The sequence below is a fragment of the Rhodotorula graminis genome (assembly GCF_001329695.1).
Source record: "Rhodotorula graminis WP1 unplaced genomic scaffold RHOBAscaffold_5, whole genome shotgun sequence".
Lineage (NCBI taxonomy): Eukaryota > Fungi > Basidiomycota > Microbotryomycetes > Sporidiobolales > Sporidiobolaceae > Rhodotorula > Rhodotorula graminis.
In genome coordinates, this window is record NW_017264932.1 from 836,335 (window position 1) to 863,373 (window position 27,039).

The window sequence follows — 27,039 nt, forward strand, 5'->3', positions numbered from 1 at the left end:
AGAGAGAGAGGGGACGCACGTTGATGGCGACGCCCTTGCGGCCAAAGCGGCCCGAGCGGCCGATGCGGTGGATGTAGTTCTCGCGACTCGGGAGGTCGTAGTTGATGACGAGCGACACCTGCTGCACGTCGATGCCGCGGGCCCACACGTCGGTCGTGATGAGGACGCGCGACGCGCCCGAGCGGAACTCGCCCATGATGGTGTCGCGCTCCTTTTGCGGCATCTCGCCGTGCATCGACGAGACGGTAAAGTTGGCCTCGCGCATCTTCTCGGTCAACCAGTCGACCTGTGGAACGTGAGCGAGGGCGAGGGCGAGGGCGAGGGCGAGGGCGAGGGCGAGGGCGAGGGCGAGGGCGAGGGCGAGGGCGAGGGCGAGGGCGAGGGCAGGAGAGGGCGAGAGGAGAGAAAGGTCAGGAACGGCGTCGAGACGACGAGGGCGAGGAAGGACGGCGAGGACGCACCTTCCGACGCGTGTTGCAGAAGATGACGGCCTGGGTGATGGTGAGCGTGTCGTACAGGTCGCACAGGGTGTCAAACTTCCAGTCCTCCTTCTCGACGGCGACAAAGAACTGCTTGATGCCCTCGAGCGTCAACTCGTCGCGCTTGACGAGGATCCGGACCGGGTCCGTCATGAACTTGGTCGTCATCTCGAGGACGTCGTGCGGGAGCGTGGCGCTCAGGACGACGACCTGGGTCTGCGGCGGGAGGTACCGGTACACGTCGTAGATCTGGTCCATGAAGCCCTTGTTGAGGAGCTCGTCGGCCTCGTCGAGGACGAGCATCTTGATGTTGCGCGTGCGCAGGTGCCGGCGCTTGATCATGTCAAACACGCGCCCGGGCGTGCCCGACACGATCTGCTGGCCGTGCTCGAGCTTGCGGATGTCCTCGCCGATCGACGTGCCGCCGATGCACGCGTGGCACGACACGTTCATGTAGTCTGCGCCGGCTCGAAAACAAGCGTCAGTGACGATGCTCTGTCTCGGTGAGAGAGAGAGGGCGAGGGACGCACCGCCGAGAGCGAGGATGACGCTCTGGATCTGGGTCGCGAGCTCGCGCGTGGGCGACAGGACGAGGGCCTGCGTCTCGCGCACCGACGAGTCGATCGACTGGAGCATCGAGATGGAGAACGTGGCCGTCTTTCCGGTACCGGATTGTGCCTGCGGGGCGAGCGAGCGTGAGTTTCGTGCGCTCGAGGCGGGTCCGAGCGAGCGAGGGAGGGGTGCGCACCTGGGCAATGACATCGCGGCCCTTGGTGACGGGGAGGATTGCACGCTGCTGGATGGCCGAGGGCTTCTCGAAGCCTGCAGGTAGCTTGAGGGTGAGCGAGACCGACGACGAGAGAGGTGGGAGAGAGTGCGGCGCACCGTAGGCGTAGATGCCGCGCAGGAGGTCCTCCTTGAGGCCGAGCGAGTCAAAGGTCGGGGCCTGTGGGAGCAAGTTTGGGTCAATGGGCGAGTCCGAGAGTACGGTGGGCGTGCGAGAGGAGGAGGAAGACGCACGACCGAGACGGACTCGGACGTCTCGAACACGAGCTTGTTGTCCTTTGTGCGGTCGATCTGGGTGCGGGATGGTGGTCAGTGGGGGGGTTCTGACCGAGTCTAGACCGGTGCTCGCGGCCCAGAGAGGGAGTGCGGGCGGGGAGCGGCGAGTGCTGATGGGGAGACGAGGGGAAGGAGGCGGAGTGATGCGGCGCGAGGTGGCTGTGGCGACGGGCGGGAAACGGGTGGACGGCGAGGGGACAGGTTCGACGTACCGACATGATGCTCGCTAGTCGGCTCTGTGCTTGAGCGAGATGAGCGGGAACTAGTCGCCTCCTCCTCCTCCTCCTCGTCGTCTCCACCTCTCTCGCTTCTCTACCCACACCGGCTACCCCCGCCTAGCTCGCCCCACAGCCATGGCCAGCAGCGTCATCGAGGACGCACGCGGTCTCGCAGAGGACCAGGACCTCTTTGAGCGCACCCTCGCCTCGCTCCTCGTCTCGCTCGACCTCCCGGCCCAGCCCCACCGCGACCGCCTCGCACGCTCGCACCGCGCACACGACCTCGCAAACCGCATCGTGCACCGCAACCAGGCCCTCGCCGTCGCCCTCGCCCCGGACAACGACGACCGCCAGCGCGAGATCGACGCCCTCTCTGGCGGTGGTCAACCGGGCCAGGACCTCGCAGAGTTCTACCAACGCCTCGCCAAGCTCAAGGACTACCACCGCAAGTACCCGGACCAGGGCCAGGCTCGCATCGCCGGCGACCGCGACGTCGACTTCGGCGCCCTCGAGCACGGCGACCCAGAGTGGCTCGACAAGCGCTTCACCGGCGACGAGGGCCTCGGCCGCTACCTCGACCTGCACGAGCTCCACGACCAGTGGAACAACCTCGCCCCCGCGTCGAGCAGCGGCCAGGCGAGCGCAGGCGGCTGGCGCCGCTACTCGTACCTCCAGTACCTCGCCGCCCTCACCGACTTTAACCTCTCGCGCCAGCTCAAGGCCCAGCCCGCCTACGCCACCTACCTCACCGACCTCCTGTCGTACCTCTCGGGCTTCTACGAGCGCGTCCTCCCCCTCGGCGACCTCGACGCCGTCCTCGAGGCGGCAGATGCCGCCTTTGCGCGGCGGTGGGACGCGGGCGAGGTGCTCGGGTGGGCGCAGCAGGCAGAAGGGACGGGGGAGGGCGAGGGCGACGACAAGAAGGCCGAGGGTGAGGGCATCTGGTGCGCAGCCTGTGCGTGTCGTCCTTTCCTCCTCGTCTGGCTCCTCCTTGGTCCCGCACTGACCCTGTCTCTCTCTGTCTCGACAGGCCAAAGATCCTTCTCGAAAGAGTCGGTCTACTCGGCGCACCTGACGGGCAAGAAGCACGTCAAGGCGGCCGCCAAGCTCCAGTTCGGCTCTGAAGCCCTCTCGGCGCACCCGACCGCGTCCTCCTCTTCCTCCACCGCCCCTCCCACCTCCTCGACCTCGTCCCTCGCCTCTCTCCGACACGCCAAGAACCGCGCGCTCGCCCTCAAGGAGGCCCTCATCACGGCGCTCGTCTCGCCCGTCGCACCCGTGCTCGACGGCGCAGCAGCAGCAGCAGGAGCAGCACCAGGCGCGACCGCGCCCGGGCCGCTTGCGGGCATCCTCGCCGACACGCAGGCCAACACGGAGCGGCGTGCGGCCCTGACGGACAAGGAGCGCGCGGCCGAGGCCGAGGAGCTCGAGGCGCGCGAGGCGGCCGAAGCGGCGGCGGCGGCCGCAGCGGCGTCGGCGTCGGGCAAGGGCGGTGCGGGCGCAGGTGACGGCGACGACGACGAGGACGACGAGGCGCGCATCTACAACCCGCTCAAGCTGCCCTTGGGCTGGGACGGCAAGCCGATCCCCTACTGGCTCTACAAGCTGCACGGGCTCGGCGTCGAGTACAAGTGCGAGATCTGCTCCGACCACGTCTACCAGGGCCGGTCCGTCTCTCTCTCTCTTTCTCTCTCCCCTCTCTATCTCGCGAAGAGGTCGCAGAACTGACCCTTTCGTCGAGCGCGCCGCAGCAAAAACTTTGAGCGCCACTTCCAGGAGTCGCGCCACGCGTTCGGCATGCGCGCTCTCGGCTTGCCCAACACGAAGCACTTCCACGAGATCACGCGCATCGAGGACGCCATCGCTCGTGCGTCCTCCCCTCCTCCTCCCCTCTCCCTCCTCGTTCTCTCGCTCCCGGCCTATTCTCCTTTCCCTTCCTCCCGCGCACCCGCACAGTACCTGACCTACCTCTCTCGATGTCACACAGTCGCCGAGAAGCTCAAGCAGGAGGGCCGCGCCGAGCTGAGCCACGCCGAGCTCACCGAGGAGCTCGAGGACGAAGAGGGCAACGTGTACAACCGCAAGACGTACGAGGACCTCAAGCGGCAGGGCTTGGTCTAGCACGAGTGCGCGAGGGCTGCAGTGCATGTTTATGCGGCGAGGGACTCGTGTGCGCGGGTTCAAGCGAGAGGACGAGAGATGCTCCAAGCGGCTCGAGCGGGACCTCTCTCTCGGCGGGCTCTCTCTTTCTCGCTCTCGCTCTTGGACACTCTCGGTCTTGCTCCTCGTCCACATCTCTCGCTGCTCGGCTCGGACGTGCGCTCGTTCGCTCCAGTGACAGGGCGTGTTGCGAAGGCGACGAACTACAAGCCGACGAGTCGCTCTGCTCCGAGCTCAGCAGTACCGATCACTGCGAGGAAGAAGACAGTGTCAGTACGTGCTCGTCGAGTCGAGAGGCAGGTCAAGAGACAGAAGAGAGAGAGCCGGCGCACCTCTTGAGCTTGGCGCGGCGGTCGAGCATGGCCTCGGCGAGGCGGCCCTCCTTGCGCGCCTTCTTGAGGTTGCGGACGTCGTCGGCCGTACCGACCGAGGACGAGCCTTGACCGTGGCGATGGAAGCGCTTGCTGCGAGAGGGCGAAAGAGAGAGGGGGAGGGGAGGGAAGTACTCGGGTCAGTGCGTGTTCGCTCAGGAGAGGGACGAGGGAGAGTTGGACGTACATGGCGTCGACCTCGGCGCCTGCGAGGTCGGTGACGACCGTGTAGCCGGCGTCAGGCTTGGTCTTGATGCCGTTGCGCTCGTTGAACTGCTGCTTGGCCTTGACGACGTACTCGCCCTGCATCATGATCTGCCACCGCTCCGTCTCGCCCTCCTTGTCCTCGTCGGCGCGCAGCTCGACCTTGCCGCCGGCGACGACGTCGACCGACAGGTACTTGCCGTACGCGCTGCGGATCGCCATGCGGTCCCGCTTGCCCTCGACCGCCTCGAGCGTCCACTCCTCCTGCATGCCGCGCGCCTCGCGCTCGGCGCTCACGCGCCCGAGCTCGTCGCTCGCGAGGAACCGGCCCGCCCCGCTGCGCAGCGTCACCTTGTCGTTCGAGTCGAGCACGCGCGCGCACACCCACACGTGGTGCACGTCGCTCGGCTCGTACTGGTCCTCGTGCGCGCCGCCCCCTGCTGCGCCGCCCGCCTCGGCCGCGTCGACGAGCGCCTCGAGCTCGTCGGCGTCGAGGCCCGCGAGCGCGGACGCTGGCAGTGCCGCCGCCCCACCGCCGCTGCCGCTCCCGCTCGCACTCGCGCCCGGCGCCGGGAGCGCGTGGGCGTACACCTTGCCGGTGGTCGGGTTGGTCGCGACGCAGACTGGCGGGGTGAGGTCGGTGGCGGGGAGGACGAGGTAGCTCGGGCCGAGGAGGAGCGCGGGCGAGGGGGCGGGGAGCCACCCTTCAAGGTGGGCGTCCGGGTCGGCGCGCGAGCTCGAGCTGCCGCCGTGTGACGATGACGAGGGCCGCGATGTCGACTTCTTCTTCTTTTGGGGCTTGTCGCCCTTGAACTTGAGGCCCATGGCGAGGGGTGAGGGAGAGGCGGAGGTTGGAGCTGATGAGGATGAGAGCGGGTCGGCACGAGCCGAGGTGGCGTGGGGTGAGGCTGTGGCGGTGCTCAAGTGTGCTGTACGCCTGCTGCTCGTGCAAGCGGCGAGGTCTCGGGGCGAGAGCGAGGTGGAGAAGGCGAGAGGACGAGAGGCGAGCGGGCGACGAGGCGGTGAACCGACTCTCGCTCAACAGGGGGTCTGGCTAAGCCGCTCGTTGGCTAGATGAAACTATCTTCAGTGCACTGCGAGTCGAGGCTGACCCTCTCGACTGTGCGCGCGAACGAGAGCATGTGGCGGCCGCATGCTCGCCAGAGCCGCGGCGCGCGAAGGATAGGAACGACTGTGCAGGTGCAAAGAGAGAGCTACGACAACACGTGTGAAGGATGCACCGAAAGAAAGAGAGCCCGCCGCACGACCACGCCCGCTCCGACCTCCTCGTCCTCTTCGACTCGCGCAGGTCCAGCCTCGCACGAGCCCGTCGCCCGCTCCGCCGCGCAGCCTCACCTCCCAGGCAGGCGCAGCGTGTCGTCCCACGGATGACGGACGATGGCGTCGTACAGGTCGGCCGGGAGGACGCCGATGAACTGGACGACGAGGGGGATGATCTCGCGCGAGCGCAGGGGCGGGAACGTGCGCAGGAGCTTCATGGGCCTGTAGACGTGGGACAGAGGGTCAGGACTGCGGCACCACGCGCGCCAGGTACCGGCCGACCTCGCTCGGAGCGGGCGAATCGACCGACACCGCGACAAGAGAACGCCGCGACAAGAGAGGACGATCCTGACGCACGATTTCTCCGCCAGCAGTGCCTCCCGCATCGCGACGAGCTGCGCGACGACGCACAGGACGTTGAGGCCCGGTCCCCACGCGAGGAGAAAGTCCCACAGCTCGAGTACCTCGCGCAGAGGAGGCGTCGCGGCGCAGAAGGTGAGGATCGAGGGGAAGGCGTAGATCTCGGCCGTCAGGTTGGACGCGACGAGGTGGGCGTAGAGTGGTGGGTCGATCGAGGCGAGGCAGAGGTCGACGAGCTGCAGGTGCATGCACAGAGTCAGCGCCGGGCTCGAAAGGAGCATCCTGGTCGAGTCCGTCGAGCGACGAGCGCGCTCGTCTCGAGGGCTGTCGCCGCTTCGCATGAACGTAGGAGGAGGAAGTTGGGACGCACATGAAGGGCATCGTGAACGCCGACGAGGGTGGGCTGAACGTAGCGCGGGACCTGGCGCTCGACAAAGGTGGTGAAGCACGCGAACGCCTCGAGCTGCGACGGGAGGACGTAGAGGAACGGGGCGGCGAGGACGTTGAGGCCCTGAACGTAGGGCACTTGCGGGTCGATGGACGACGGGATGCCCTGGTCGGCGTGGACCTGCTGGCGCCAGACGAAGGCCTCGAGGCAGCGCACGAGGCGCTCCTCGCCGACCTTGTCGAGGAACTCTTGGTCGGTGGCTAGGGTGCGGAACGTGTCGTTGCGGACCTTGCTGTACATGGGCGAAGGATCGCGCGAGCTGTGTCGTGGGCGGACGAGGAGTGTGCGGGAGAGGGGGGGGAAAGGGGAGGAGGGTGGCTCAAGCCGTCAGTCTGGGTAGATTCGGCACGAGAGGACACGAGAGGACGCACACGAGATCGAGGTAGGCTTGGGCATCAAGGAGAGGGTGCAGCTCGCCGTCTGGCACGACGTGGAGCTGCAGGAGGAGCTTCCACAGGTGCGGGCGCAACGCGTCGCCCTCGTCTCCGACCGGCAGCGAGTCGAGCAGGATGGTCTGTGGGAGGGGCTGAGTGTCAGCTGGGTCGAGACGCACGCACTCTGCGAGAGGGAGAGGACGCTGGATTCACCTTGCGGAGCTGGAGGAGGCGGTGCTGAGGCGGGGTGTGGGCGGGCGACTCGAGGAGGAGGCGCAGTCGGCTCGGTGGGCTTGCGGCAGCCATTGCGCGCGTCGCACAGGTGGCGCACAGCCTCTCAGGCGGGCGGGACGAGGAAGGACGACAGCCAACCTCGGTCTCATCTCGAGCCGGTGCTCGCTCTCTCGCCCACACGCTACCGGCCCCTGCTAGAGCTGTTGCTGCATCCGTGCCAAGCGCAGGGACATGCTGCATGGACCCGTCCCACCGCCCAGCTTGTCTTAGCTGTCCGTCTCCTCCTCATCCTCTCGCCCCCATTCCTCTCGCATCCTGCTCACCCTGTCACCCACACAGGCGCACAACGTGGGTCCACCAACCTCGACTGCGACGGCGGCCATCCCTGCACCCCCTGCCGCACCTCGAGCACCCGCTGCGCCTATCCTCGGCCTTCGACACCGCCCTCAGCTTGGACAAACATCGCCCCGCAAGCCGTCCAACGATGGCCCGAGTCGGTCCAGCTCGTCCCTGGCGAGGCGGCATCCTTTCGCCTGCGAGCCGAGCGCGACAAGGACGGCAACGTCGACGCCTTCAGCCGCGAGTGGGTCGTCAACCAGGACCAAGGTGCGCTCACCACTTCCCTCCTCGCGTCGCTTTCGTGTTCTGCGCCTGACCAGGTGTACCTCCACAGATCTACGGCTTCGAGCGAGGCGCGGCAAGACGAGCCTGCTGTTCCCGGCGTCAGTCGACGACCGAGACGAGGCAGAAGCGCTCGACCTCGAGGGCGACCCGCTCGACTTTGCCCGTGAGGGTCACGTTCTGCTCAACCTTGTGCGTCCCAGAACCCTTTGAGCACCTCGTGTCGAGCGTGCATGCTCACCTTGTCGCCCGGTCGCAGCACGACGTCCTCCGCCACGACCCGCTCCAACCGACCGTCGGCCTCAACGCGGCCATCCAGGACCGCCACAGCTCGTCGTCGAAGCAGACGCGCATCCTCCGCACGTTCGAGACTCGCGACCCGAACCTCGGCAACGTCCTCGCCGCGTGCGACGTCCCGCTCGACGACGGCGCGAGCTCGAGCAGCACGTGCGTCGCCTTCCGGCGTGCCGAGACGCCCGGCGGGCGCCCAACGGCGGTCGGCTGGGGCAGCTTTGCGCCCTTGCCGCGAGAGCTGCGCGCGCCGAGCCGCAAGGGCAAGGACCGCGAGCGGGACGGCGACGCGCGCGCAGGCTTCCGAGCCTCGACCGAGCCGCTCTTGACGAGCGCGCACCCGGTCCGCCAGGTCGAGCTCTCGCGCCTCGGCAGTAGCTCGTCGGCGCTCCTCGGCGTGCGGACGCAGGGCTCGCTCGACCTCGTCCACCTCTCCCTTCCCTCTCCCTCCTCGGATTTCGCCCACCCCCCGCCGCCGACAACCCTGTCGCGCTTCACATACACCGCCTCGTCCCTCTCTCGTCGCCCCATCGCCGACTTTGCCCTCAGCCCCGCCCTCGGCGCCGGCCTCGTCGTCGACACGACGGGCGCCCTGTTCGGCTGGGGCCTCGGCGCGAGAGGGTCCGGGCGCATCGGCGACCGGGACTGGCGCGGCGCGCAGCCCGACATGTTCCGCCTGAGGGGAGGGAGGAAGAAGGGCGAGGGAGGGTACAGCGGGCTGGCGCGTGTGCAGTGCGGCGGCGTGAGGGGGACGGACGCGGTCGTCGCGGTCGAGGACGAGATGCTCCTGTACGACCTACGAGTGCGTCTCCTTCTCTCTTCTCCATCTTGCCGTCCCGATTTGTCGACTGAACCATCGTGCGCCCACAGTCACCCAGAGCGTCACTCCAGCTCGTCGACCCGCACCTACTCGCTCAGCACCTCGCCCACGGCGAGACCGACCCCGCCCGCATCGTATCCCTCCTTCAGTGCACCCCTCCCACCTCCAACTCGTTCCTCTCATCGTCCACCTCGACCGCCCAGCACGTCGTCGCGACGACGCACGACGTCCTGTACCTCGACGAGCGTATGCCGTCCCGCGCGCTCCTGCGGTGGAAGCACGGCCGGTGCGGCCCCGAGTCGAAAGGCCTCGACCTCACCCTGTCGCTCATCGAGGTCCCGGCGCACGTCTGCGACTCGCCGCAGCGCGACAGCGTCGAGCCGGTCGTCGGTCGAGCAGCCCTCACCTCGCGCCTGCACCCGCACGTCGAGCTCTACACGACGCGCGCCGACCCGGCGCACGCGGCCCAGTTCGCGCTCGGCCCGTACGCGCTCGAGGGCCCGCGCTCGTCGGCGTCTGCATCGTCGCCGAGGTCCGAGCGCTTCACACGCGCCGGCACGGCGTTCGTCCCGCTCCCACCTCTCGCCACGAGCGCCGCAGCCGGCCCGTCCTCCTCGCGCGAGGCCATGGACGTCGACGGCCCGTCACGCTCGTCGAGCGACGAGGACGAGGACGGGCCCGCCGCGCGCCGAGAGCGCCTCGCCGAGGCGCGCCGGGCCGCCCGCAGCAGGTCGTGGAGACTGCTCGAGGCCGGCGCGCGAGGCGAGCTCTCGGTCCGCCAGGTCGAGCTTGAGCGGTTCACGGTCGCGTCGGGCGACGAGGACGGCGAGGGCGAGGAGGTGGGCGACGGCGCAGCTGGCGGTGCAGGTGCGGCCGAGCCCGCGCACGTTGAGCTGAGCGCGGAGCTCGCGCAGCTCGGCGCCGAGGCGGAGCGCGTGCGGAGGAGGAGGTCGAATCGGGACCGGCGGCGGCAGAAGGAGGAGGAGCGGCTCGTCGACGTCAGCAGGGTCAGGAGGGTCCTTGCGCCGGAGCGGGTGCTTGAGGCGGGACGGGCGGCGGACGAGGTCGGCGACGGCGTCGACTCGGCGCAGGCGGCGGTGCAGCTCGTGCGAGGTGCGACGGTGAGGGAGGAGGGCGATGTCGGCGCCTTGACCGGGTGCGCGCTCGGCCCTCTCTCTCGATCTCCTCGCGCCGGGACTGACCCTTTCCTCGTCCAGGCTCGAGCTCCTGTCGCTCTCGTCTCGCCACTCGGCCGCCATGACCGACGACGACGACCTCGCCCCAGCACCACTGCCTCGCCCGTCGGCGTACGATGCCCTCGTCTCGATCCCGCCCGAGTCGACCGCCGCTCTCGACGCCGCTCTCGCCGCCGCGCCGGCCGCCCTGCGCTTTCGACCCATACCCACCCCGACCCACTTCTCGACCCTCCTCCCTCGGCGACTTCCGCCCTGCACCGCCGCACCGACCACTTCGGCAGCCCAGCGCCTGCGCGCTCTCGCCTCCGAGCGAGTCGAGCGCCAACACGCCCTCGCCTCTCACGTCCTCCTGCCCCGAGCGATCGAGCCCGACGAGCCCGTTCGTGCGCCCAACCAGCCGCAGCCGGCCGACGAGGACCCGCCGGCGCTCCACTTCTCGTACGTGCGGCCCAAGGCGCCGACACCGAGCGGGCTCGGCGACCTCGACGGCGACGGCGAGGTCTCCGGCCTGCGCAGTGTCGGTCGCGGCACGAGACGGCGCAAGAACAGGGGCGACGACGTCGACCCGCCCTCGCTCGACTCGCTCGGCGCGCGGCTCCTCCTCGCCGAGTGGCACGTGGGCGCCGACCCGCGGTCGTACACGTGGTACAGCCCGTACGACGACGACCAGGACAAGGACCTCGACGCGCTCGCCGTCTCGCAGGCCCAGGCGAGCTCGTCGTCGCGGCGCAAGAAGCGCGAGCGCGAGGCGTCGACGATGGGCCCGACCTCGTCGGCCATGAGCTGGCAGCCGTCTTTCCCGCCGTCGTCGGCGAGCTTCGCCACGTCGTCGCAGTCGTACTTCCCGTCGCTCGGGCCGCCGCAGATCGGCAGCAACCCGTCGCACGCCCAGTCGCAGTCGCAGTCGCAGGGCTGGCCGCAGCTCGCCGCGACGCAGCCGACCATCTCGGTCAGCGGGCCGGCCGACGCGTCGGCGTCGTCGCAAGGTCCTCCAGCGTTCGGTGGCGCGGCGTCGCAGACGGTGCCGGGCGCGTTCGGGTCGAGGTTGACGGTCGGAGCCGGGCGAGGAGGGGACAAGGACAAGAAGAAGAAGGGCAAGAAGCGCGTCTCTGGCTTTTGATGGAGTTGTTGTAGCATCTCGTACTGCATTAATCGCAACCCTGGGCACGCTGCATCGAGGTCGTTAAGGTTGACTTGCCGGACCTTGCCGCGGTCGCAGCGTCCGCCCGGCTCCTCCGCTCTGTACCTCGCTCCTCGCTCTCGCCCGCCCGCCTAGCTACAGCCGACTACCACGGCGAGCCCACGCACGCCGCCCTAGCCCCCCGCCATGCAGTCGGAGTCGCGATCGCCGGCGAGCAACCCAAGTCGGTTCATCAAGGACGACGAGCTCCGCGACCGCATCTACCGTGCGTCGAGCCATGCCCGCCTATCCTCCCTCCTGGTGCTCCTGGGAGAGCTCGGGCGAACGCGCTGACCCTCTGCCCCTCGTCGTCGCCCCTCCCCCTCGATCGTTCCTCTCGCCCGCTCCCGACTCGTCGCAGGCAACCGCACGACGCTCGCTGCGCTCACTGCGAGCTTCACGTCGACCATCGCAGGGTGCGTCCTGCCTGTCCCCTTGGTCTCTGCTACGCGACGCGAGCTGACGCCGCTCTCCTCCCGCAGGTTCCCGCTCGACTCTGTCAAGTGAGTCCTCGTCCCGCCCCTCTGCCCCCGCGCGCGACGAGCAGCATTCTTGCCTCTACCCAAAGAAAGAGGAGACGACGGCGCTCACGAATCCGTGTCGCAACAGGTCGCGGCTGCAGGTCAAGCGCTACTCGTCCGTCCTCGACTGCGCGAGGCGGACCTACGCCGAGGAGGGCATCCGTGGCTTCTTTCGAGGCGGTGCGTCCCGCCTGATTCCTTTCTCTACGACCACAGACTGAGGTACTGACGGTCTATTGTCGCGGCCGCAGTGACGATCCCGCTCGTGACGATCACGCTCGTCCGCACGGCCTCGTTCTCGATCTACACCTGGACCAAGGGCTTCCTCGAGCAGCGAGAAACGTTCTCCAAGGGCTCGGCAACGTCGTCGGCGTTGACCGGCTTCTTTGGCGGAGCGGCGTCGGGCCTGCTGCTGAGCGTGGGCACGAGCGCGTTCGAGTACACCAAGATCAAGCTTCGTGCGTCGGCCGCTCTCCTCTCCTCTTCTGCCTCGCTCGTTCCTCTCCTGACTAGTTGTCGTACCCACAGAGCTCGAGTACCTCATCGCGTGCGCTCAGCCGACGACGACGACCTGCCCTCGCGACCCGCCCCTGACTGTCTCGGTCTCTTGCCTCGCAGCATGAAGAAGGGTGTGCCGTACGTGCCTCGGGGCACCGTCAAAGGCTTCATGGACCTGTACGCGCAAGGTGGCTTCCGCGGCCTGTACACGGGCTTCCGCCTGCACGCTCTTCGGGATACTCTCGTCCGTCCCTCTCCCTTTTTCCCTCCTCGTCGCCCTCTCTTGACGACTCTGGCCACCAGGGCACTGGCATGTACTTCGGCATGTACGACAGCGCTCAACATCTCATCAAGAGCAACCCGGACACGTTCGGCAACGTCCCCGTGACGCTTTCGACTTTCGCATGCGGCTCGATCGGTGCGTCCTCGACCTCCTCCCTGCCCGTACTCGCGCTTTCCGCGGTGATACTCACTGCGATGCTTCGGCCTCCTGCAGCCGGTGTGTCGAGTTGGGCCGCCATCTACCCGGTCGACCTCGTCAAGGCAAAGGTGCAGCGCAACGCTCTTGCCGATGTACCGCCCGAGCGACCATGGTCCATCTTCCGGCGCCTGTCCGCCGGCGGCGTCCCCAAGCTGTACCGAGGACTCGGTGTCTCTGCCACGTGAGCCCCTCATTCATGCACCTCTCCCTCCTCGTCGCGAGGGACGTCGACTGACCCTTCTTTCTCTCGGATCTTGTCCTGCAGGCGCAGCATTTTTACGCACGGCATCATGTGGACCATCCTCGAGAAGACGCGCACCGCCATTGCCGAGCGCACAGCTCCTCCTGGCGACGCCAAGACAGAATAGACGACCTCGCGCCAGATCCTCTCGCAGCCTCGAGCTCGAGAGAGGCGACAAGGATACCCCTTTGCAGTACTTGTTGTACAACGTCCTCCCTCCCTTCATCCGTCTCGCGACGTCTCGCTCTATATCCCTCTCGTCCCGCACCCGCATCGTCTCGCTCGGCCCTCCTCCCTCTCCTGCCCTCGCCGCACTGTATCGCAAGCCGCACCGTCCTCAGCGCCCTCCCCTGCCGCTCGAGAGGGCCTCGTCGTCGCTCTCGACGTCCGCGAGAGTGCGCGTGCGCGCGATCGTGCCGCCGCCGAAGCACCACGAGCCGCGGTAGAGAGCGACCGTCTGCCCAGGCGAGACGCCGACGAGCGGGTCCTTGAGCGAGATCTGCAGCATGCCGTCGTGCCTGGGAGAGAAAGAGAGAAGCGGTCAGTCAGGCGCACGAGGATCGAGAGTGGGCAGAGAGGACGGGGACGCACCGCAGCTTGACGACGCAGTCGGCGAGAGCGCCGGCCGGCAGCGAGCGCGTCTGCGCCTCGGCGGTGAAGCCGGCGTCGTCGTGCACCTCGGGAGGAGGATGGCTCGACGACGTCCAGCGAAAGTCGGACGTCTCGAGCGTCGTGCAGCGCAGCATCGGCGAGCTGAGGAGGGAACGGAGGTCAGTGTCGTTCTCCAAACGCGAGAGCGAGAGAGCGTGACAGTGGCGGGCGCACCTCTTGGGAACGACGACGACGACGTTGCGCTCGGCGTCCTTGCGGCCGACGAACATCTTCTGCTGGAAGCCCGACAGCCTCGCGCCCTCGCCGACCGTGTACCGCCACAGGCCCGAGTGCTCGCCGACGACTCGACCGTCCTCGGTCTCGATCGTGCCCGGTGAAGGAGGGAGGTACGAGTCTGTGCGGGTTCGAGTTGGCCAGGGACGAGACGCGGGGAGGATGAACGAGGAGGGGACTGAGCGCACCGAGGAAGGACGAGAAGCCCTTGCGGACGCCGACGAAGCAGATGCCCATGCTGTCCTTCTTGTTGCCCGTGTGCATCCCCCACTTGCGCGCGAGGTCGCGCACGTCGTCCTTGGTCGCAAAGCCGCCGAGCGGGAAGAGGGTCCTGCGCAGCGCCGACAGGGGCGACGTCGAGAGGTAGTGCGACTGGTCCTTGGCGAGGTTGGCGGCGCGATGCAGGGCGGGCTCGGCGGGTCGTAGTGGCGAGGGGAGGAGCTGAGCGTAGTGGCCCGTGGCGATCCAGGCCGAGGCGTCGCGAGCGAGAAGGCGGTCGGGGAGGACCTTGAACTTGATGTGCCTGCAGCGCAAAGAGGACGATGGCGTCGGTCAGACATGGCTCCTCTCGCTCTCTCTCCCTCGGACAGTCTCGGGCGCCGCGCTGGAAGAGGAGAAGGCGAGGCGCACTGGTTGCAGGTCACGTCCGGGTTCGGGGTCACGCCCGCCGCCCAACCCTCGAGCGCCGGCTCGAACACGCTCGTCCAGTACTCGCGCGACAGGTCGACGAGCTCGGGCTTGACGCCGCCGAGGTGCTCGTCGCACACGCGGCGCACGTCGGCCCAGTCGCGCTCCCACTCGCACCCACCCGATCCGCTCTGCTCGTCGAGCGTCTCCCAGTTGCGCATGAAGACGGGCGACACGTCGTAGCCTTGCTCGAGGAGAAGGCGGGCGGCGACGCTGCTGTCGACGCCGCCCGACATGCACGCGAACACCTTGGTGCCGCGAGGAGGTGTCGTCCAGGTCGGCGACGAGGCGGGGGTGGTGGCCTCGAGCGGGTTGAGCGCGCTTGTGCGGAGCCATCGTCGCACGCTCGGGAGGTTGGACGAGCGCATCCGCCGTGTTGGTGCTCGAGCAGCCGCGAGTCGGGGGGTCGAGAGGAGGGTCGGGGCTGGACGAGCCATGGTGGCGGAACACGAGCGGGCGAGGGTGCTGGACGTCGGCCGGTTGAGCAGACGACAAGCAGGAGCTCAGTGACCACTCGCAGCGTCTGGTCGGGCAGAGACGGAGCGAGCTGGGCGGGTCGAGGTGAGAGGAGAGCGGCGCTCGCAGCTCGGATTCGACCAGGACGACCGCTCACGCTCAGAGCGGCCGTGACCATGCTGGTTCGACTCGACGACCTGCTCTAGCCACGCACAAGCAGCGGCCGGCGTGCCCTACGCCGCCGCGAGGCCGCCGCCTTCATCGCTCACCTCCTCCAGCCGACCGCCTGCTCGACTGCCGCAAGCGCAACTCGAGCGGCTCTGCCGTCCATCTCAGGTGCGCTCTCATCCCTTTATACACCCCTGCGCCCCATTCCCGAGCGCCAGCCTGTTGTGACTGACCTGCAACTCTCCCTCCTCGCCGTCGCAGCCAATCACACCGACCTTTGCCAAACGACCTCTGCCCGCCCTCGTACCGCCAGCCAGAGCCGGGCGACATCCTCAGGGCAATTCGACGATTTTTCCAGCCCCCGGCTCCCCAACCTCGAGTCGCTGCGCCCTGGCCGAGCGAGCCGCGACCTCACCGACCGATTCGCCTTGCGCCCCTCGCCATCCGCTTTGTTCCGCCGCTCCACCAACCAGGCCCATCAAGGGCTACATCATGCGGCCTATGCGGCCGCTGCCGCGGTCGCAGACGGCCACGATCACGAGATGACACCGACCTTGCGCCTCTTCGAGCCGACTGCACCATCTCGCGCTGCAACGCGACCCTTTCCTCCCTCGTATCCCGTCAGAGATGTGTCGAAGGATCTTGAGAGAGAATTCGGCGACGAGCTGGGCAATTTTCGACGTCCAGGAGCAGAATGAGAAGGCGAGGACGGTCGTCGCGACGGCTCTCGGCCTCTCATACTCGCCGTGGGCGAGTCCACCTGCTTCGAGACGACCCGTGAAAGCTCGTGAGAGAGTCTGAGCGTCGCAAAGCGAGAGCAAAGCCGTGTGAAAGCTGTCGAGCGAGAAAAGAGAGACGCTCTTCCCTCGGGCCTCTCGGCTCTTCTCCCCGCTCGCCCTGCGTCCAGCTCGCGCACTCGCGAGGCCGTCCAGATCTCGCCCACCTCTCTACGACGGCGTCAGCAACTTTCCAAGGCCGTCCACCCCTCGCCCCGCCGCGTGCTCGTCCTCGTCGCAGTCGCCCGCCTCCCCGACCTCTCACCGGCCGTCGTTCACCATGGCCAGCCCCTCGCCAGCGCCACCGACCTTCATCTCTGCGCTCGACATCGTCTTCTCGGACGACGAGGACTCGTCTGCGCCCCCAGCGTCGACGAGGATGGCCAAAGCCTCATCGGCGCAAGGAGGCGGCAGCTCGACGGCCAAGCCGACCATGACGACGGGCGCCGCGAGCCGCATGAACGTCCGAGCTTCCAAGGCGACAGCTCTCGCGGCCATGGCGGCCAAAGCAGCAGCGGCCGCCGCCGCCGGCGAGCCTGCCCCTCCTTCTTCCGCCTCGACCGCTGCGACGCCGCCGCCGGTCGTCAAGAAGGAGGAGATCCTCGGCGCGCACCCGTCCAAGAACCCGTACCGCCAGCAGTTCACCCTCCCGCGAGCGCCGCCTCTCGACTACTCGACCCTGCGCATGGAGGCGCCTCGACTGCCCAACCCGCCGCCGCGCGACAAGCCCCGCATGTTCGAGCTCGAGGAGGCGCCCGTCTACTTCCCGACCGTCGAGGAGTTCGCGCACCCGATGGAGTACATCGAGCGCATCGCGCCCGACGCGAGCGAGTTCGGCATCTGCAAGATCGTGCCGCCCGAGGGCTGGCGTCCTTCGTTCGCCATCGACAGCGAGGTGCGTCCTCTCGACTCTTCTCTCTCTCTCCCACACACGCACTGACTGACATCCTCCCCTCGCACAGACGTTCCGCTTCAAGACCCGCCTGCAGCAGCTCAACTCGATGGAGGCGTCGGCGCGAGCGAGCCTCAACTTCCTCGAGCAGCTGTACCTGTTCCACCGCCAGCAGGGCAGCTCCGGCATGACGCTCCCGGCCTTTGGCGGCAAGCCTGTCGACATGTGGCGCCTCAAGCGCGAGGTGACCGACCTCGGCGGCTATCACGCTGTGCGTCCCTCCTCCTCCTCGAGTCCTCTCTCTCCCGCGACCGTCTCTAACTCTCGTTCCGCCCACAGGTCACGCACGACCGCAAGTGGTCGACCGTCGGCAAGCTGCTCGGGTACAACGTCGCCCTCAATACGAGCGTCTGCACCCAGCTCAAGAACGCCTACCACCGCATCATCCTCCCGTTCGACGAGTACACCCAGCGCGTCAAGCTCGCCGGCGGCCCTGCTCCTCCCGACCCGGTCAAGGAGGCCGTGTTCGCCGCCCAGGACGCCAAGTCGGCCGAGATGAAGGCGTTCGCCAACAAGCTCGCCACGTCGCCGCCCGTCGGGTCCGACTCGCTCGCCACGCCGTCGTCCGAGGCCGGTCCGAGCCGTCGCGCCGACGAGTCGCCCGACAAGGTCCGCACGGCGTCGGACAAGATCCAGGAGGACCGCGAGTTCAAGCTCAGCACGCGCTCGGCTAAGGACACTCGCACGCCCGGCGAGGTGCGTCCCCTCCCTCACTCTTCTCTCTCTCTTTTGCGTGACTGACTAGCCTCTCTCTCACAGTCTTGCGAGTTGTGCGAGCTCGACCACGACCCGGACCGCATCGTGCTGTGCGAGGACTGCGACCGCGGCTACCACCTCGAGTGCCTCACGCCGCCGCTCAAGCAGGTCCCGGCGTCCCAGTTCTACTGCAACCAGTGCCTCCTCCTCAACGGCGCCGACTACGGCTTCGAGGAGGGCCAGGACCACAGCCTGTACAGCTTTCGCCGCCGCGCCGACGCCTTCAAGCGCAAGTGGCTCCAGGACCACCCGCTCCCCGAGCGCAAGGGCAAAGGGCGCGCCGAGGACGGGCCCAACGGCGCGAGCGCCGACCAGGACGACGTGTGGGGCGAGCAGCTCGCGATCGAGGACCACTTTGAGCGCGAGTTCTGGCGTCTCGTCGAGTCGCCGCAAGAGACGGTCGAGGTCGAGTACGGCGCCGACGTCGCGTCGACCAAGGACGGAGCGTGCGTCCACCTCTTTCTCTCAGTCTCGTCGTCATCGTCAACGTCGAGCAGGACTGACGCTCTTTGGCGTGACCTGCAGCGGCTTCCCCAACCTCGAGGTGCACCCGAACGACCCGTACTCGCGCGACGGGTGGAACCTCAACAACCTCCCGATCCTGTCGGGCTCGCTCCTGCGCTACGTCAAGTCGGACATCTCGGGCATGACGATCCCGTGGATCTACGTCGGCATGGTCTTCTCGACGTTCGCGTGGCACAAGGTCGGCCCCTCTTTCTCTCTTGCGATCCTCTTTGGCCCCCTCGTGGGACGACTCTGACCCACCTCGTGGACGTACAGGAGGACCACTACAGCTACAGCATCAACTACCACCACCTCGGCGACACCAAGACGTGGTACGGCATCCCGGGCGAGGACGACGAGAAGCTCGAGGCGGCCATGAAGCTCGCCGCGCCCGAGCTGTTTGAGCAGCAGACCGACCTCATGTTCCAGCTCGTCACGCTCATGAGCCCCGGGCGGCTCAAGGAGCACGACGTGCGCGTCTACGCCGTCGATCAGCGCCCGAACGAGTTCATCATCACGTTCCCGCGCGCGTACCACTCGGGCTTCAACCACGGCTTCAACTTCAACGAGGCCGTCAACTTTGCGCTCCCCGACTGGCTCGACAACGGCCTGCGCTGCGTCGAGCGGTACCGCGACATCAAGAAGAACCCCGTCTTCAGCCACGACGAGCTCCTCATCACGATCTCGCAGTGGGAGAAGGACCCTCGCACGTCGCGGTGGCTCCTCGCCCACATCCGCGAGATGGTCGACCGCGAGCTCGGCGCGCGCGAGGTCCTGCGCTCGAGCGACTCGGCCCCGGACGAGGTCGTCGAGGCGTGGGACCGCGACGAGGAGGACTACCAGTGCCAGCACTGCAAGTGCCTCGCGTACCTGTCGCAGGTCGTCACGGACGACGGCAAAGGCGTCGCCTGCCTCGACCACGCGTCGACCCTGCCCGCCGGCCCCAAGACGCTCCGGGTCCGGTTCACCGACGCCGAGCTGAGCCAGCTCGGGAACCGCGTGCACTCGCGCGCGCAGAAGGCGCAGCGTCAGCCCGACCCGTCGACGGGCCTCCTCGTCGGCATGGACGCGCCGCGCCAGAGTGGCCGCAAGCGCAAGCCGTCGCAGGCGCTCCTCGAGGCGGCCGGCGAGGACACGCCGCCGGCGCCGCAGCGCGTCAAGCGCTCCGGCTCGGACGACGACGAGGACGACGACGACGACCAGGGCGGGTACGACGAGGCGCAGTACGACGACTTGTCGCGAGGGCCGCCGGCGCACGAGCCCCTCCAGCACCACGTCTCGTACCCGCAGCAGCCGCTCCAGCAGCACCAGCAGCAGCAGCAGCAGCAGCAGCAGCACCACCACCACCAGCACGCGCCGATGCACGTCCAGTACGACTCGCAGGGCGACCTCGTCGTCGGCGCCGGCGCCGCCGTCGACCTCTCGAGCACGCACGGCGGCGCGCCGCAGCACATGTCGGGCTACTATCACGACCCGAGCGCCGCCGCCGCCGCCGCAGTAGCAGCGTACGGTCACGGTGCCGGTCAGGGCGGCGACGACATCGTCGTCGACAGCGGGCTGTACACGCCAGGGCACTCGGCCTCGCCGGCGCCGTACGGCCTGCAGAGCGCCGCGCCGACCGGGTTCTCGCCGCCTCGCGCAGCACCAGCCGCACGGTCGATGCCGAGCTTTGGCAGCCACGACGGGTGGTCGGGCTCGAGCGGGTGGCAGTAGCGCGTCGTCCTGCCCTTTCGTCCCCTCTTCTTTCCTCTCCTCTTTCCCTCCCTGGCTTTCTATCTCGTCGGCCTCTCCTCCTCTCTCTGCGCCCCTCTGTGCCCCCGCCGTGTCGTCCCTGTGTCTACCCCTCTCCCCTCCTCTCGTCCCCCTCGCTCGTGATAGCTCCTCTCTTTGCGCCCCTCCCCGATCAACAACATGCTGTACCTCGCCTGCCCCTTGCATTGCACTGCCTCGTCTTGCTCTCTCTCTGGCTCTCTCTCTCTGCCGCGAGAACGTGCGCTCACACGAGAGCTCGAGAGTCCTGTGCCCGAGAGCAGTACATTGCACGCGATAACGGGAGAGCGCCTCGCTCGCCCAAGCTGCGCGCTCACTCGATCCTGCGCCTTTTGCCGTCCTCCTTCGGCTCGTCAATGTCGTCGTACGCCCTCCTCGTCCTGCGGTCCTCCTCTGCGCCCCTCGGTGCGGGCGCCGACGGCGCTGCCGCGCTCAGGCCGCGCGAGCTCCTCCTCTCGCCGGGCCCATCGTCGTACCCGCGCGCCGACGACCGCCTCGGCTCGTCGTCGTCGCGCCTCGAGCTGCGGCGGTACCGGTCGTCGTCGTCGTACCCGCGCCGGGACGACGTGCGAAGCTCGTCGTCGGCGCGCGACGAGCGGTGCCGGTCGTCGTCGCCTCTCCTCCGGTCCGACTCGTACCGCGACGAGCGCGGCCGGTCGCGCTCACTTCCTCGGTCTCGCCCGTCCCGGTCACGCTCCCTGTCCCGGTCACGCTCCCTGTCCCGGTCGCGCTCCCTCTCGCGGTCCCGGTCCCGCTCACGCTCACGCTCCTTGTCGCGCTCGCGGTCCCGCTCGCCGCCGCCCCGGTCGCTCCCGCCGCCGCCCGCCGCCGACGAGCGCGGTGCGTCGCGCGTCCGGCTGCGGTCGCGCCTGCCGCTGCTGCTGCTACCGCCGTCGCGCTCGCGCTCGCGCTCACGCTCGCGCGGCGCCGACGCCTCGCGCCCTCCTCGGCGCAGGCGCTTCTCGGGTGGGATGGGCCGGAACGCGACGGCGAGCGACTGGGTCGCGCCGCCGGCGTTGGGGCCGTAGCCGTTGGGGCCGTGCGCGCCGTTGGGTCCGCCCGGAACGCCCGGGCCCTGGGTCGAGGTCGGGGCCGGGATGGGCGCGGTCGGGAGCGGGCCGCGCGCCTTCCACTCGTCGATGAGCTGGCGCAGCTGGTGGTAGCCGAGATGCATCTGCGTGAGAGAGGAGAGGAAAGGTTAGTCGGCGTCGGGAGGTGACGAGGATGGGGGACGCAGGAGAGGAGAGGGAGAAAGGGGATGAGGACGCACCTTGCCGCCAAAGTGGTCGGCGAGACGCCTGTCCGAGTCAAGGATCGACAGGTAGGCGCCGCAGATGTCGCACACGCGCAGCTTCTGGTTGCCCGACGCGCCGGCCGTGTCGGTGAGCTGCTGCAGCTCGCGCTCCTTGTCGAGCTTCTCGGCCTTGAGCGCCTCGGCCTTGGTGAGCTGCGTCATCGACTCCTCGACCTTGCCCTGCGAGCCGAGCATCTCGACCTCGGCCATGGCGGCCTGGTAGGCGCCCTCGATCTCGCCGACCTCGCGCATCTGCAAGGAGGCACGACACGACCGCGGTCAGGAACTTGCTCAGGTCGAAGTAGACGGCCAACAAGAGAGAGAGAGCGACGCACGAGGGCCGTGGTGCGGTTGTTCTCCTCGGGCGTCTTCTCGAGGCGGCGATGAGCCGCCGCAATCCTCCGGTCGCACTCGCCGACGAAGCCCATGATCTGCGGGAAGGCGCGCTCGGTCAGCGTGCGCTCCTGGAGGAGCGAGAGGAAGAGGGAGAGGCGACGAACGACCTGCTCGTAGTTCATCTTGAACGAGTTGAGCATCTTGATCTTGTCCTCGTCCTTGTCCTGCTCGGCCTTCTTGAGCATGCCCTCGTACTCGTTCTTGAGCTTGATCGAGTGCGTCTTGGCGCACGTTCCGAGGTCCATTTTCTGCGGGGCGTCCGACAAGGATGAGCGAGACGTGGCGGGGAGAGGGAGAGGGAGAGGGAGAGGGAGAGGAGAGGAGAGGACGAGGACGGACCGTATTGGTGAAGAGGTCATGCGGGCAGATGCCGGCGACGAACGGGTGGCAGAGCTTGTGGTCGTAGAGCGAGATGTCGTGCGTGACGATGCCGAGCGCCTCTGTTGCGTGGACGAGTAGGGGGAACGAGGACGAGATGAGGGAGGGGGAGCGATGAGGAGTGAGGGGGAGGGGAACAGGCGCCGGGTGCAGGGGAGACAGGTGGGTCAGTCTCGTGCACTGAACCTGATGCACGCGAGCACCCGGCCGTGCGAGCCAGGGCGGTGTGGTGCGGGGCGGCGAGTGTGGGAGGAGGGGGAGATGGGAGCGGGCGGGGACGACACAGCGAGACGGGGGAGCGCACCTGCGCCCATGAGCTGCTCGAGGAGTTTCCTCTGCTGCTCTGCAAGCCGCCCCATCGTTGCTCAGAGCTGCGGCGAGCGAGGTTGATGAGGTCGACGAGGCGCGCCTCCTCGCCTTCGTCGCAGCGCCCAAGTCCCGCCGCCCCGGCTCGCTTCTCGTCTCTCTCTCCGCCAGGTCGAGATCAACGACGTGCATTTCACAGTACGTCAACAGTGCGACCCGATGGGCGCAACGAGAAACGAAACCGAGACCGCGACAGCAAGCACGCCCGCACCGACCGCAGGCCCGAGCACGACCAGCTCACACCCTCCTCCTCACGCCAGCGCAATCTCGACAAAGTGCTGCCGCATCGACTCGCCTTGCTGCACCGAGTCCTGCGAGGGTGGCGGGCACAGCGTCAGGGGCTCGTCGTGAGGAGGGCGCGAGGAAGGAAGATGGACGGGTGGGACGCACGTGGTCCAGCTCGTGCAGCTCGTCGAGCAGCACCCGCTTGCTCTCGCGCGTCCGCTTGAGGGTGCGGCGAGCGGCACGTGGCCGAGCTTCGACTGTGGGTGCGCCGCTGTCAGGAACGACCCGCTCGAGAGAAAGACGGGCAGGGGGGAAGAGGACGCACGGGCCTGTTGCGCAGCGACGAGCCAGTCCTTGGCGCCGTCAGGCTTCAAGCCCTGCATGATCGAGACCTCGATCGCCGTAGCGAGGCACTGCTCCTGCAGCTCGACAGCCGACAAGGCCGACTCGTAGTCGGCGCTCGAGCGCGTCACGAGCGACTTTGGGCGGTCGAGGTGCGCGGCGTTGACGAGCGCAGTGCTGCGGGCCGCAAGAAGACGTCAAGTGCGCGGGTCGAGGGGGTGGGGCAGAGGCAGGTGGACGCACTTGCGCTCGAGCTGCTTGTGGACCGACGAGTCGGCCTCGCGCTTGCCCTTGTCGACAATCTGCCGCAGGTCGCGCTGCGCACTCGCGAGCCGCTGCTCGGTCGGCTTGATCGTCGACTTCTCGTACTTCTGCGTGCGTCGCGGGGAAGCAGGGTCAGCATTGCGAGGCCGAGGTTGGCGGGGAGCTCGAGAGAGACAGAGGGGGAGGGACGGCTCACCTCCATGATGCGCGCGAGCTTGTGGACGACACTGCGCAAGGGAGTAGGTCAGTGAGTCTGACGACAAGCCTCACGACATGAACCGGCCACTGTGCCGGCTCGCATCGAGAGAACGGTCGACGACTCACGGCTCGCCGCTGCTGCCGTCCTGCTGCCCGTCGCCAGCGTCCTCGAGGTCGTCGCCGTCCTCGTCTCCATCTGACTGCCGGTCGACAGCCATGCCCTCGTCGCCGTCCTGCTCCTGATAGCTGACCCGCTTCGAGGTCGACGCGCGAGAGGGGCGAGAGGTGCGTGCCGAGGTCGGGCTCACTGCCGGCTTGGTCGGGCGGGACATTTGGCGCTGTCGAGGCTGCGGTGCAGTGCTGGAGGGTTGAGCTGGCTGTCGAGTGTGTTGGTGCAGACGAGGACGCGGCGAGGAGGTCGACGGGGTCGGGGTGCGGGCGGGGTGCGCGAAGCGCGGTGGGGCTGTAGGCGGCAGCCGAGGCGGCGGACAGGCGCGTCTGGAGCAGCTCTGTCGAGCTAGCAGGTCTGCACGAGAGGCGAGCGGCCGAGCGAGGAGCCAACGGAATCCGTCGCTGAACCGGACGCTCTCTCTGACGCGACCGCACTCACCACTCGCTCCAGACGAGCAAGCAAGACGCGCACGCAGCTCTCCGATGGCTCTCCGTGCCTGCCCGCCGCTGCGCACCTCCGACTGCGCTCGAGGTGCCTCTCGCCCCCGGCGCTCGCGATTCTTCATCTCCCTTCGCCAATCTCTCGCGACGGACGACGTCAAGCTCTTTGCGCGTGCGCCTGATGCCATGTCGAGCGAGAGCTTGGGGTCATCTGCTGTCCCAGTCGGCGACTCGAGCGGTCCTGCTGCCCTCGCTCGACGCTCCTCCTCCTCGTCCGCCACGCGAGCGTTCGCGCTGGGCGTTTGGGGTTGCGCACGCTGCCTACTGGCGCTCCTCGTGCGGCACAAGCCTCCTCGAGCCCGCGTGCCGCCGCTGCGAGCGAGCGCGCGGCGGGACCCGCCGGCTCTGCGCGTTCGCCGTCTGCGACTGGACCGCTCGCTCTGCCCTCTCTGCCCTGCGGTCTCTCCTTAGGACGATGTCGAGGATACAAGTAGCTCTCGACGTCTGCAAAGCTTCTCTCGAGGCCCGTTGCGGTCACGTCGGCGTTGCAAAGACGGCTCGAGGGTCCAGCTCTGGCCGCTGCAGGATCAGGTTGCGCAAAGGGAGGAACAAGTTGGTGTCCGGGTCGAGCGCGAGCTCCTTCAAGTGCTCCCAGCTGCACCATTCCCACCGCTCGCATTTGTCCGGCTCGAGAACCTGCGAGAGAAGCGAGACGAAGGTCAGGAGAGTTTCGTGTGCGTGCACGAGCGAGAGCGAGGGCTCACCTCGGGCTTGACGTCGTCCACCCGACAGGCGACAAAGAGGGTCACGTAGTGCTTCCGCTCGGCCGCAAAGACGTCGTTTGTCGCCGTGAGGAAGCGCACGTCGTCCTCTCGCACGACGAGGCCCGTCTCCTCTGCGACCTCGCGCACGGCACACGCTTCGGGCGACTCGCCCATCTCGAGGTGCCCGCCTGGAAGCTGGATCGCGCCTGGAGAAAGAAAGTGTGAGCGAGTGCGCGAGCCCACGCCGGCTCGAGTCGAGGAGAGAGAGAGAGAGGACGCACCTGCACCGTGGCTCCCCTTGCGCACACCGGTCACGAACTCGAGCTTCGAGTTGAACAGGAAGCAGCCGACGCCGACGCGTACGTGAGCAGCCATGGCCGAGAGCGTGCGTGGAGGAGAGCCGAGAGGAGGTTGCTCCACCACCAATGCCTCTGCATGCGGCGCCTCGTCCTGTTCGAGGGCGCGCCGACTATAGAGCAGTGCTACAGTTCTCTCGACCTTGACCACCAGCCCGACACCTCCTGGCACATCGTCACCCTCGACTTCTCGCCTCCTCATCAGCCAACACTCGGCGCTCCTCGACCCGCCTCGCCGGCCTCGCCAGCGCCACGTCCAGCAGCTCAGCAGCCGACTATCAAGCCCGAGGCGACTGCTCCATCCGCAGGCGGCAACCCCTGGGACGTCACGGCGTCGCAGTTCCAGGACGCCGTCGAGGGCAGCCCTGTGCAGGACGCGCGCGCGGGAGCAGAGCCTGAGGAGCAGCCCGACAGCCTCGAGCTGTCACGCAGGAGGACTCGCAGGAGGTCGTCGTCCTCGCCTGAGGTCGAGCGGTCCGAGCAGGAGGATGAGGGCGAGGGCGTTTCGCGAACGAGTGCGTCCCAGATCCTCCCTACCCGCTCTGGACACGGTCTGACCTTGCCTACGCGACGCAGGCTTCATGATGCCTCCGCCGACGCAGGCCCGGTCGCGATACTCGGCCGTGTTCCGCGCCCAGCACTCGCAGCCCGTCCTCCAGCCGCCTCACGACGACGTCTCGTTCGCCTTTCCTCCCTCGGCAGCCTTCCTCGACGTCTCGCGCGACACGACCGTCAACTACACTGCCGACGACTCGTACGACCCGACCTACGCCGAGGGCGCGTCGCTCGGCGCGCCGCCGCACTTTGCCTGGAAGGTCTACGACCTCACGGCGCTCAACCAGCTGCGCAAGAAGCTCGTCCAGGCGTCGGTCCGAGGTGCTCCGTCGTCCAAGGTGTCGGTCCTCGCCGCCGTCAACAGCTTTGAGCAGCGCGACACGGCCAAGAGCAAGCTCACCGAGGTGACGCTCATCGACGACTCGGGCCAGCACGTCAAGCTCGCCATCTGGGGCGCGGCGGGCGTCGAGATTGGCAAGGTCATCCAGCGCGCCGACATTATCTACGTCGAGAGTGCGTCCCCTCCCTCTTCCCCTCCTCGGCGACCGAGCCTGCAGCTCACGGCTCCTTTCTCGAGCAGACGTCGCCCTCAAGGAGTACGGCGGGGCGCTCCAGCTCTCGTTCAGCGACCGCGACTCGCAGCTCGGCATCTGCTGGCGCACACACGCCGTCGACGTCGACGACTGGGCGTACCGGTTCCACGAGGGGTGGCGCGAGTCGCTCGTCGAGGCCGACGAGGTGCTCAAGCAGGCCGACTGGTTCTCGAGGCGGTTCGGCTGAGCGTGTGTGGGTCCTTTCCGTCGTTGTTGTTGTCATGACTAGTAGTTTGAGCCTCTCCCTCGCTGTCGTCGAGAGCGTGTCCGTCTGCGGCGCTGCGCACGAGGAGGATCGGGTCGCTCGCCCACCTCCTTCTCGGTTCGCGCTCTTCCAGAGCGAGCGTAACGTCTTTCAGAAGCTCCAGAGTCGCACAGTAAGCCCGTGCGAGAGTCGCGAGCGGTCACCTTGGTCGACTCGCCGAAGTGCGCTCGACCGTGGCAAGCGCTCGCTCGCTCGCCTCGCCGTCAGAACACACACAGCTGCTCGCGACGCGCACCGACCGGCACCATACAGCGCCACCTAGCCCAGCTACAGCGCGCCCTCGCCCCAGCTCTGCCTCGAGCGCGCCTCCCCCCCCTCATCTCCTTCCCCGTCCACCACCAACCGCATCACCTCCTGTACCTGCACAGCGCGCCGCACCGCCTCGCCATGCCGCCAAAATCCGCCGCCAAGCGCGCCCCGAAGCGCAAGGCCGCCGA

The 27,039-nt window shown here is 68.1% G+C and overlaps 12 protein-coding genes across 12 annotated transcripts in view; 5 read left to right on the forward strand and 7 right to left on the reverse strand.

Moving 5' to 3' along the window:
- Window positions 1-27,039, reverse strand: part of RHOBADRAFT_64851 (uncharacterized protein) — a 79,916-nt gene that overhangs the window by 350 nt on the left and 52,527 nt on the right. The window contains exons 6-14 of the mRNA XM_018418596.1: window positions 25,527-25,533; window positions 6,974-6,983; window positions 1,754-1,768; window positions 1,500-1,556; window positions 1,365-1,425; window positions 1,228-1,301; window positions 1,010-1,157; window positions 462-937; window positions 20-286 (exon numbers count right to left, since the gene is read on the reverse strand). Coding sequence (XP_018271953.1) covers window positions 20-286; window positions 462-937; window positions 1,010-1,157; window positions 1,228-1,301; window positions 1,365-1,425; window positions 1,500-1,556; window positions 1,754-1,759 — 1,089 coding nt within the window. The 5' untranslated portion in view covers window positions 1,760-1,768; window positions 6,974-6,983; window positions 25,527-25,533. The remainder of the gene's footprint in view (window positions 1-19; window positions 287-461; window positions 938-1,009; window positions 1,158-1,227; window positions 1,302-1,364; window positions 1,426-1,499; window positions 1,557-1,753; window positions 1,769-6,973; window positions 6,984-25,526; window positions 25,534-27,039) is intronic.
- Window positions 1,895-3,854, forward strand: RHOBADRAFT_52918 (uncharacterized protein; the record flags this gene model as incomplete). Its single annotated transcript, XM_018416573.1, has 3 exons — window positions 1,895-2,714; window positions 2,790-3,426; window positions 3,511-3,854. Coding segments are annotated over 3 exons (1,800 nt in total), but the record flags the coding sequence as incomplete, so codon positions are not given.
- RHOBADRAFT_48335 (uncharacterized protein) lies at window positions 4,091-5,319 on the reverse strand (the record flags this gene model as incomplete). The annotated part of the gene is made up of 3 exons (XM_018415128.1): window positions 4,091-4,169; window positions 4,252-4,383; window positions 4,478-5,319. 3 exons carry the CDS (start codon window positions 5,317-5,319, stop codon window positions 4,154-4,156), a joined length of 990 nt encoding a protein of 329 aa, XP_018271955.1. The 3' UTR covers window positions 4,091-4,153.
- RHOBADRAFT_13696 (uncharacterized protein) lies at window positions 5,847-7,115 on the reverse strand (the record flags this gene model as incomplete). The annotated part of the gene is made up of 4 exons (XM_018412153.1): window positions 5,847-5,997; window positions 6,133-6,371; window positions 6,506-6,842; window positions 6,955-7,115. Coding segments are annotated over 4 exons (888 nt in total), but the record flags the coding sequence as incomplete, so codon positions are not given.
- RHOBADRAFT_52920 (uncharacterized protein) lies at window positions 7,430-11,291 on the forward strand (the record flags this gene model as incomplete). Its single annotated transcript, XM_018416574.1, has 6 exons — window positions 7,430-7,463; window positions 7,531-7,797; window positions 7,865-8,004; window positions 8,072-8,905; window positions 8,974-10,079; window positions 10,141-11,291. The coding sequence occupies 6 exons, from the start codon at window positions 7,430-7,432 to the stop codon at window positions 11,237-11,239; spliced, it is 3,480 nt and encodes a 1,159-aa protein (XP_018271957.1). The 3' UTR covers window positions 11,240-11,291.
- Window positions 11,400-13,384, forward strand: RHOBADRAFT_52921 (uncharacterized protein). Its single transcript, XM_018416575.1, has 10 exons — window positions 11,400-11,525; window positions 11,661-11,715; window positions 11,782-11,802; window positions 11,909-12,000; window positions 12,072-12,278; window positions 12,349-12,367; window positions 12,439-12,562; window positions 12,622-12,736; window positions 12,815-12,980; window positions 13,065-13,384. Exons 1-10 carry the CDS (start codon window positions 11,447-11,449, stop codon window positions 13,165-13,167), a joined length of 981 nt encoding a protein of 326 aa, XP_018271958.1. The 5' UTR covers window positions 11,400-11,446; the 3' UTR covers window positions 13,168-13,384.
- On the reverse strand, window positions 13,378-14,848 carry RHOBADRAFT_13852 (uncharacterized protein; the record flags this gene model as incomplete). The annotated part of the gene is made up of 5 exons (XM_018412164.1): window positions 13,378-13,558; window positions 13,632-13,793; window positions 13,866-14,046; window positions 14,114-14,448; window positions 14,556-14,848. 5 exons carry the CDS (start codon window positions 14,846-14,848, stop codon window positions 13,378-13,380), a joined length of 1,152 nt encoding a protein of 383 aa, XP_018271959.1.
- RHOBADRAFT_52923 (uncharacterized protein) lies at window positions 16,293-20,185 on the forward strand (the record flags this gene model as incomplete). Its single annotated transcript, XM_018416576.1, has 6 exons — window positions 16,293-16,907; window positions 16,975-17,175; window positions 17,244-17,660; window positions 17,724-18,166; window positions 18,246-18,423; window positions 18,501-20,185. The coding sequence occupies 6 exons, from the start codon at window positions 16,293-16,295 to the stop codon at window positions 19,935-19,937; spliced, it is 3,291 nt and encodes a 1,096-aa protein (XP_018271960.1). The 3' UTR covers window positions 19,938-20,185.
- RHOBADRAFT_35682 (uncharacterized protein) lies at window positions 21,121-22,560 on the reverse strand (the record flags this gene model as incomplete). Its single annotated transcript, XM_018413294.1, has 5 exons — window positions 21,121-21,168; window positions 21,265-21,540; window positions 21,624-21,719; window positions 21,789-21,932; window positions 22,024-22,560. Coding segments are annotated over 5 exons (1,101 nt in total), but the record flags the coding sequence as incomplete, so codon positions are not given.
- Window positions 22,542-23,887, reverse strand: RHOBADRAFT_52925 (uncharacterized protein). The gene is made up of 6 exons (XM_018416577.1): window positions 23,584-23,887; window positions 23,456-23,486; window positions 23,239-23,366; window positions 22,979-23,172; window positions 22,819-22,910; window positions 22,542-22,739 (listed from the first exon to the last, which is right to left on the reverse strand). Exons 1-6 carry the CDS (start codon window positions 23,787-23,789, stop codon window positions 22,680-22,682), a joined length of 711 nt encoding a protein of 236 aa, XP_018271962.1. The 5' UTR covers window positions 23,790-23,887; the 3' UTR covers window positions 22,542-22,679.
- Window positions 24,594-25,208, reverse strand: RHOBADRAFT_52926 (uncharacterized protein; the record flags this gene model as incomplete). The annotated part of the gene is made up of 3 exons (XM_018416578.1): window positions 24,594-24,765; window positions 24,834-25,039; window positions 25,115-25,208. 3 exons carry the CDS (start codon window positions 25,206-25,208, stop codon window positions 24,604-24,606), a joined length of 462 nt encoding a protein of 153 aa, XP_018271963.1. The 3' UTR covers window positions 24,594-24,603.
- Window positions 25,269-26,579, forward strand: RHOBADRAFT_52927 (uncharacterized protein; the record flags this gene model as incomplete). Its single annotated transcript, XM_018416579.1, has 3 exons — window positions 25,269-25,704; window positions 25,766-26,257; window positions 26,325-26,579. 3 exons carry the CDS (start codon window positions 25,269-25,271, stop codon window positions 26,522-26,524), a joined length of 1,128 nt encoding a protein of 375 aa, XP_018271964.1. The 3' UTR covers window positions 26,525-26,579.

Excerpts from the sequence above, each read along its gene's own strand:
- RHOBADRAFT_52921 (XM_018416575.1), top strand. The coding sequence starts at position 11,447 with ATGCAGTCGGAGTCGCGATCGCCGGCGAGCAACCCAAGTCGGTTCATC. Across the intron at positions 12,001-12,071 it reads CCGTGGCTTCTTTCGAGGCG|TGACGATCCCGCTCGTGACG; the intron begins GTGCGTCCCGCC and ends TCGCGGCCGCAG. Across the intron at positions 12,563-12,621 it reads ACGCTCTTCGGGATACTCTC|GGCACTGGCATGTACTTCGG; the intron begins GTCCGTCCCTCT and ends TCTGGCCACCAG.
- RHOBADRAFT_52925 (XM_018416577.1), bottom strand. The coding sequence starts at position 23,789 with ATGTCCCGCCCGACCAAGCCGGCAGTGAGCCCGACCTCGGCACGCACC. Across the intron at positions 23,367-23,455 it reads AGCTCGCGCGCATCATGGAG|AAGTACGAGAAGTCGACGAT; the intron begins GTGAGCCGTCCC and ends CGACGCACGCAG. Across the intron at positions 22,911-22,978 it reads CGTCGCTGCGCAACAGGCCC|TCGAAGCTCGGCCACGTGCC; the intron begins GTGCGTCCTCTT and ends GCGCACCCACAG.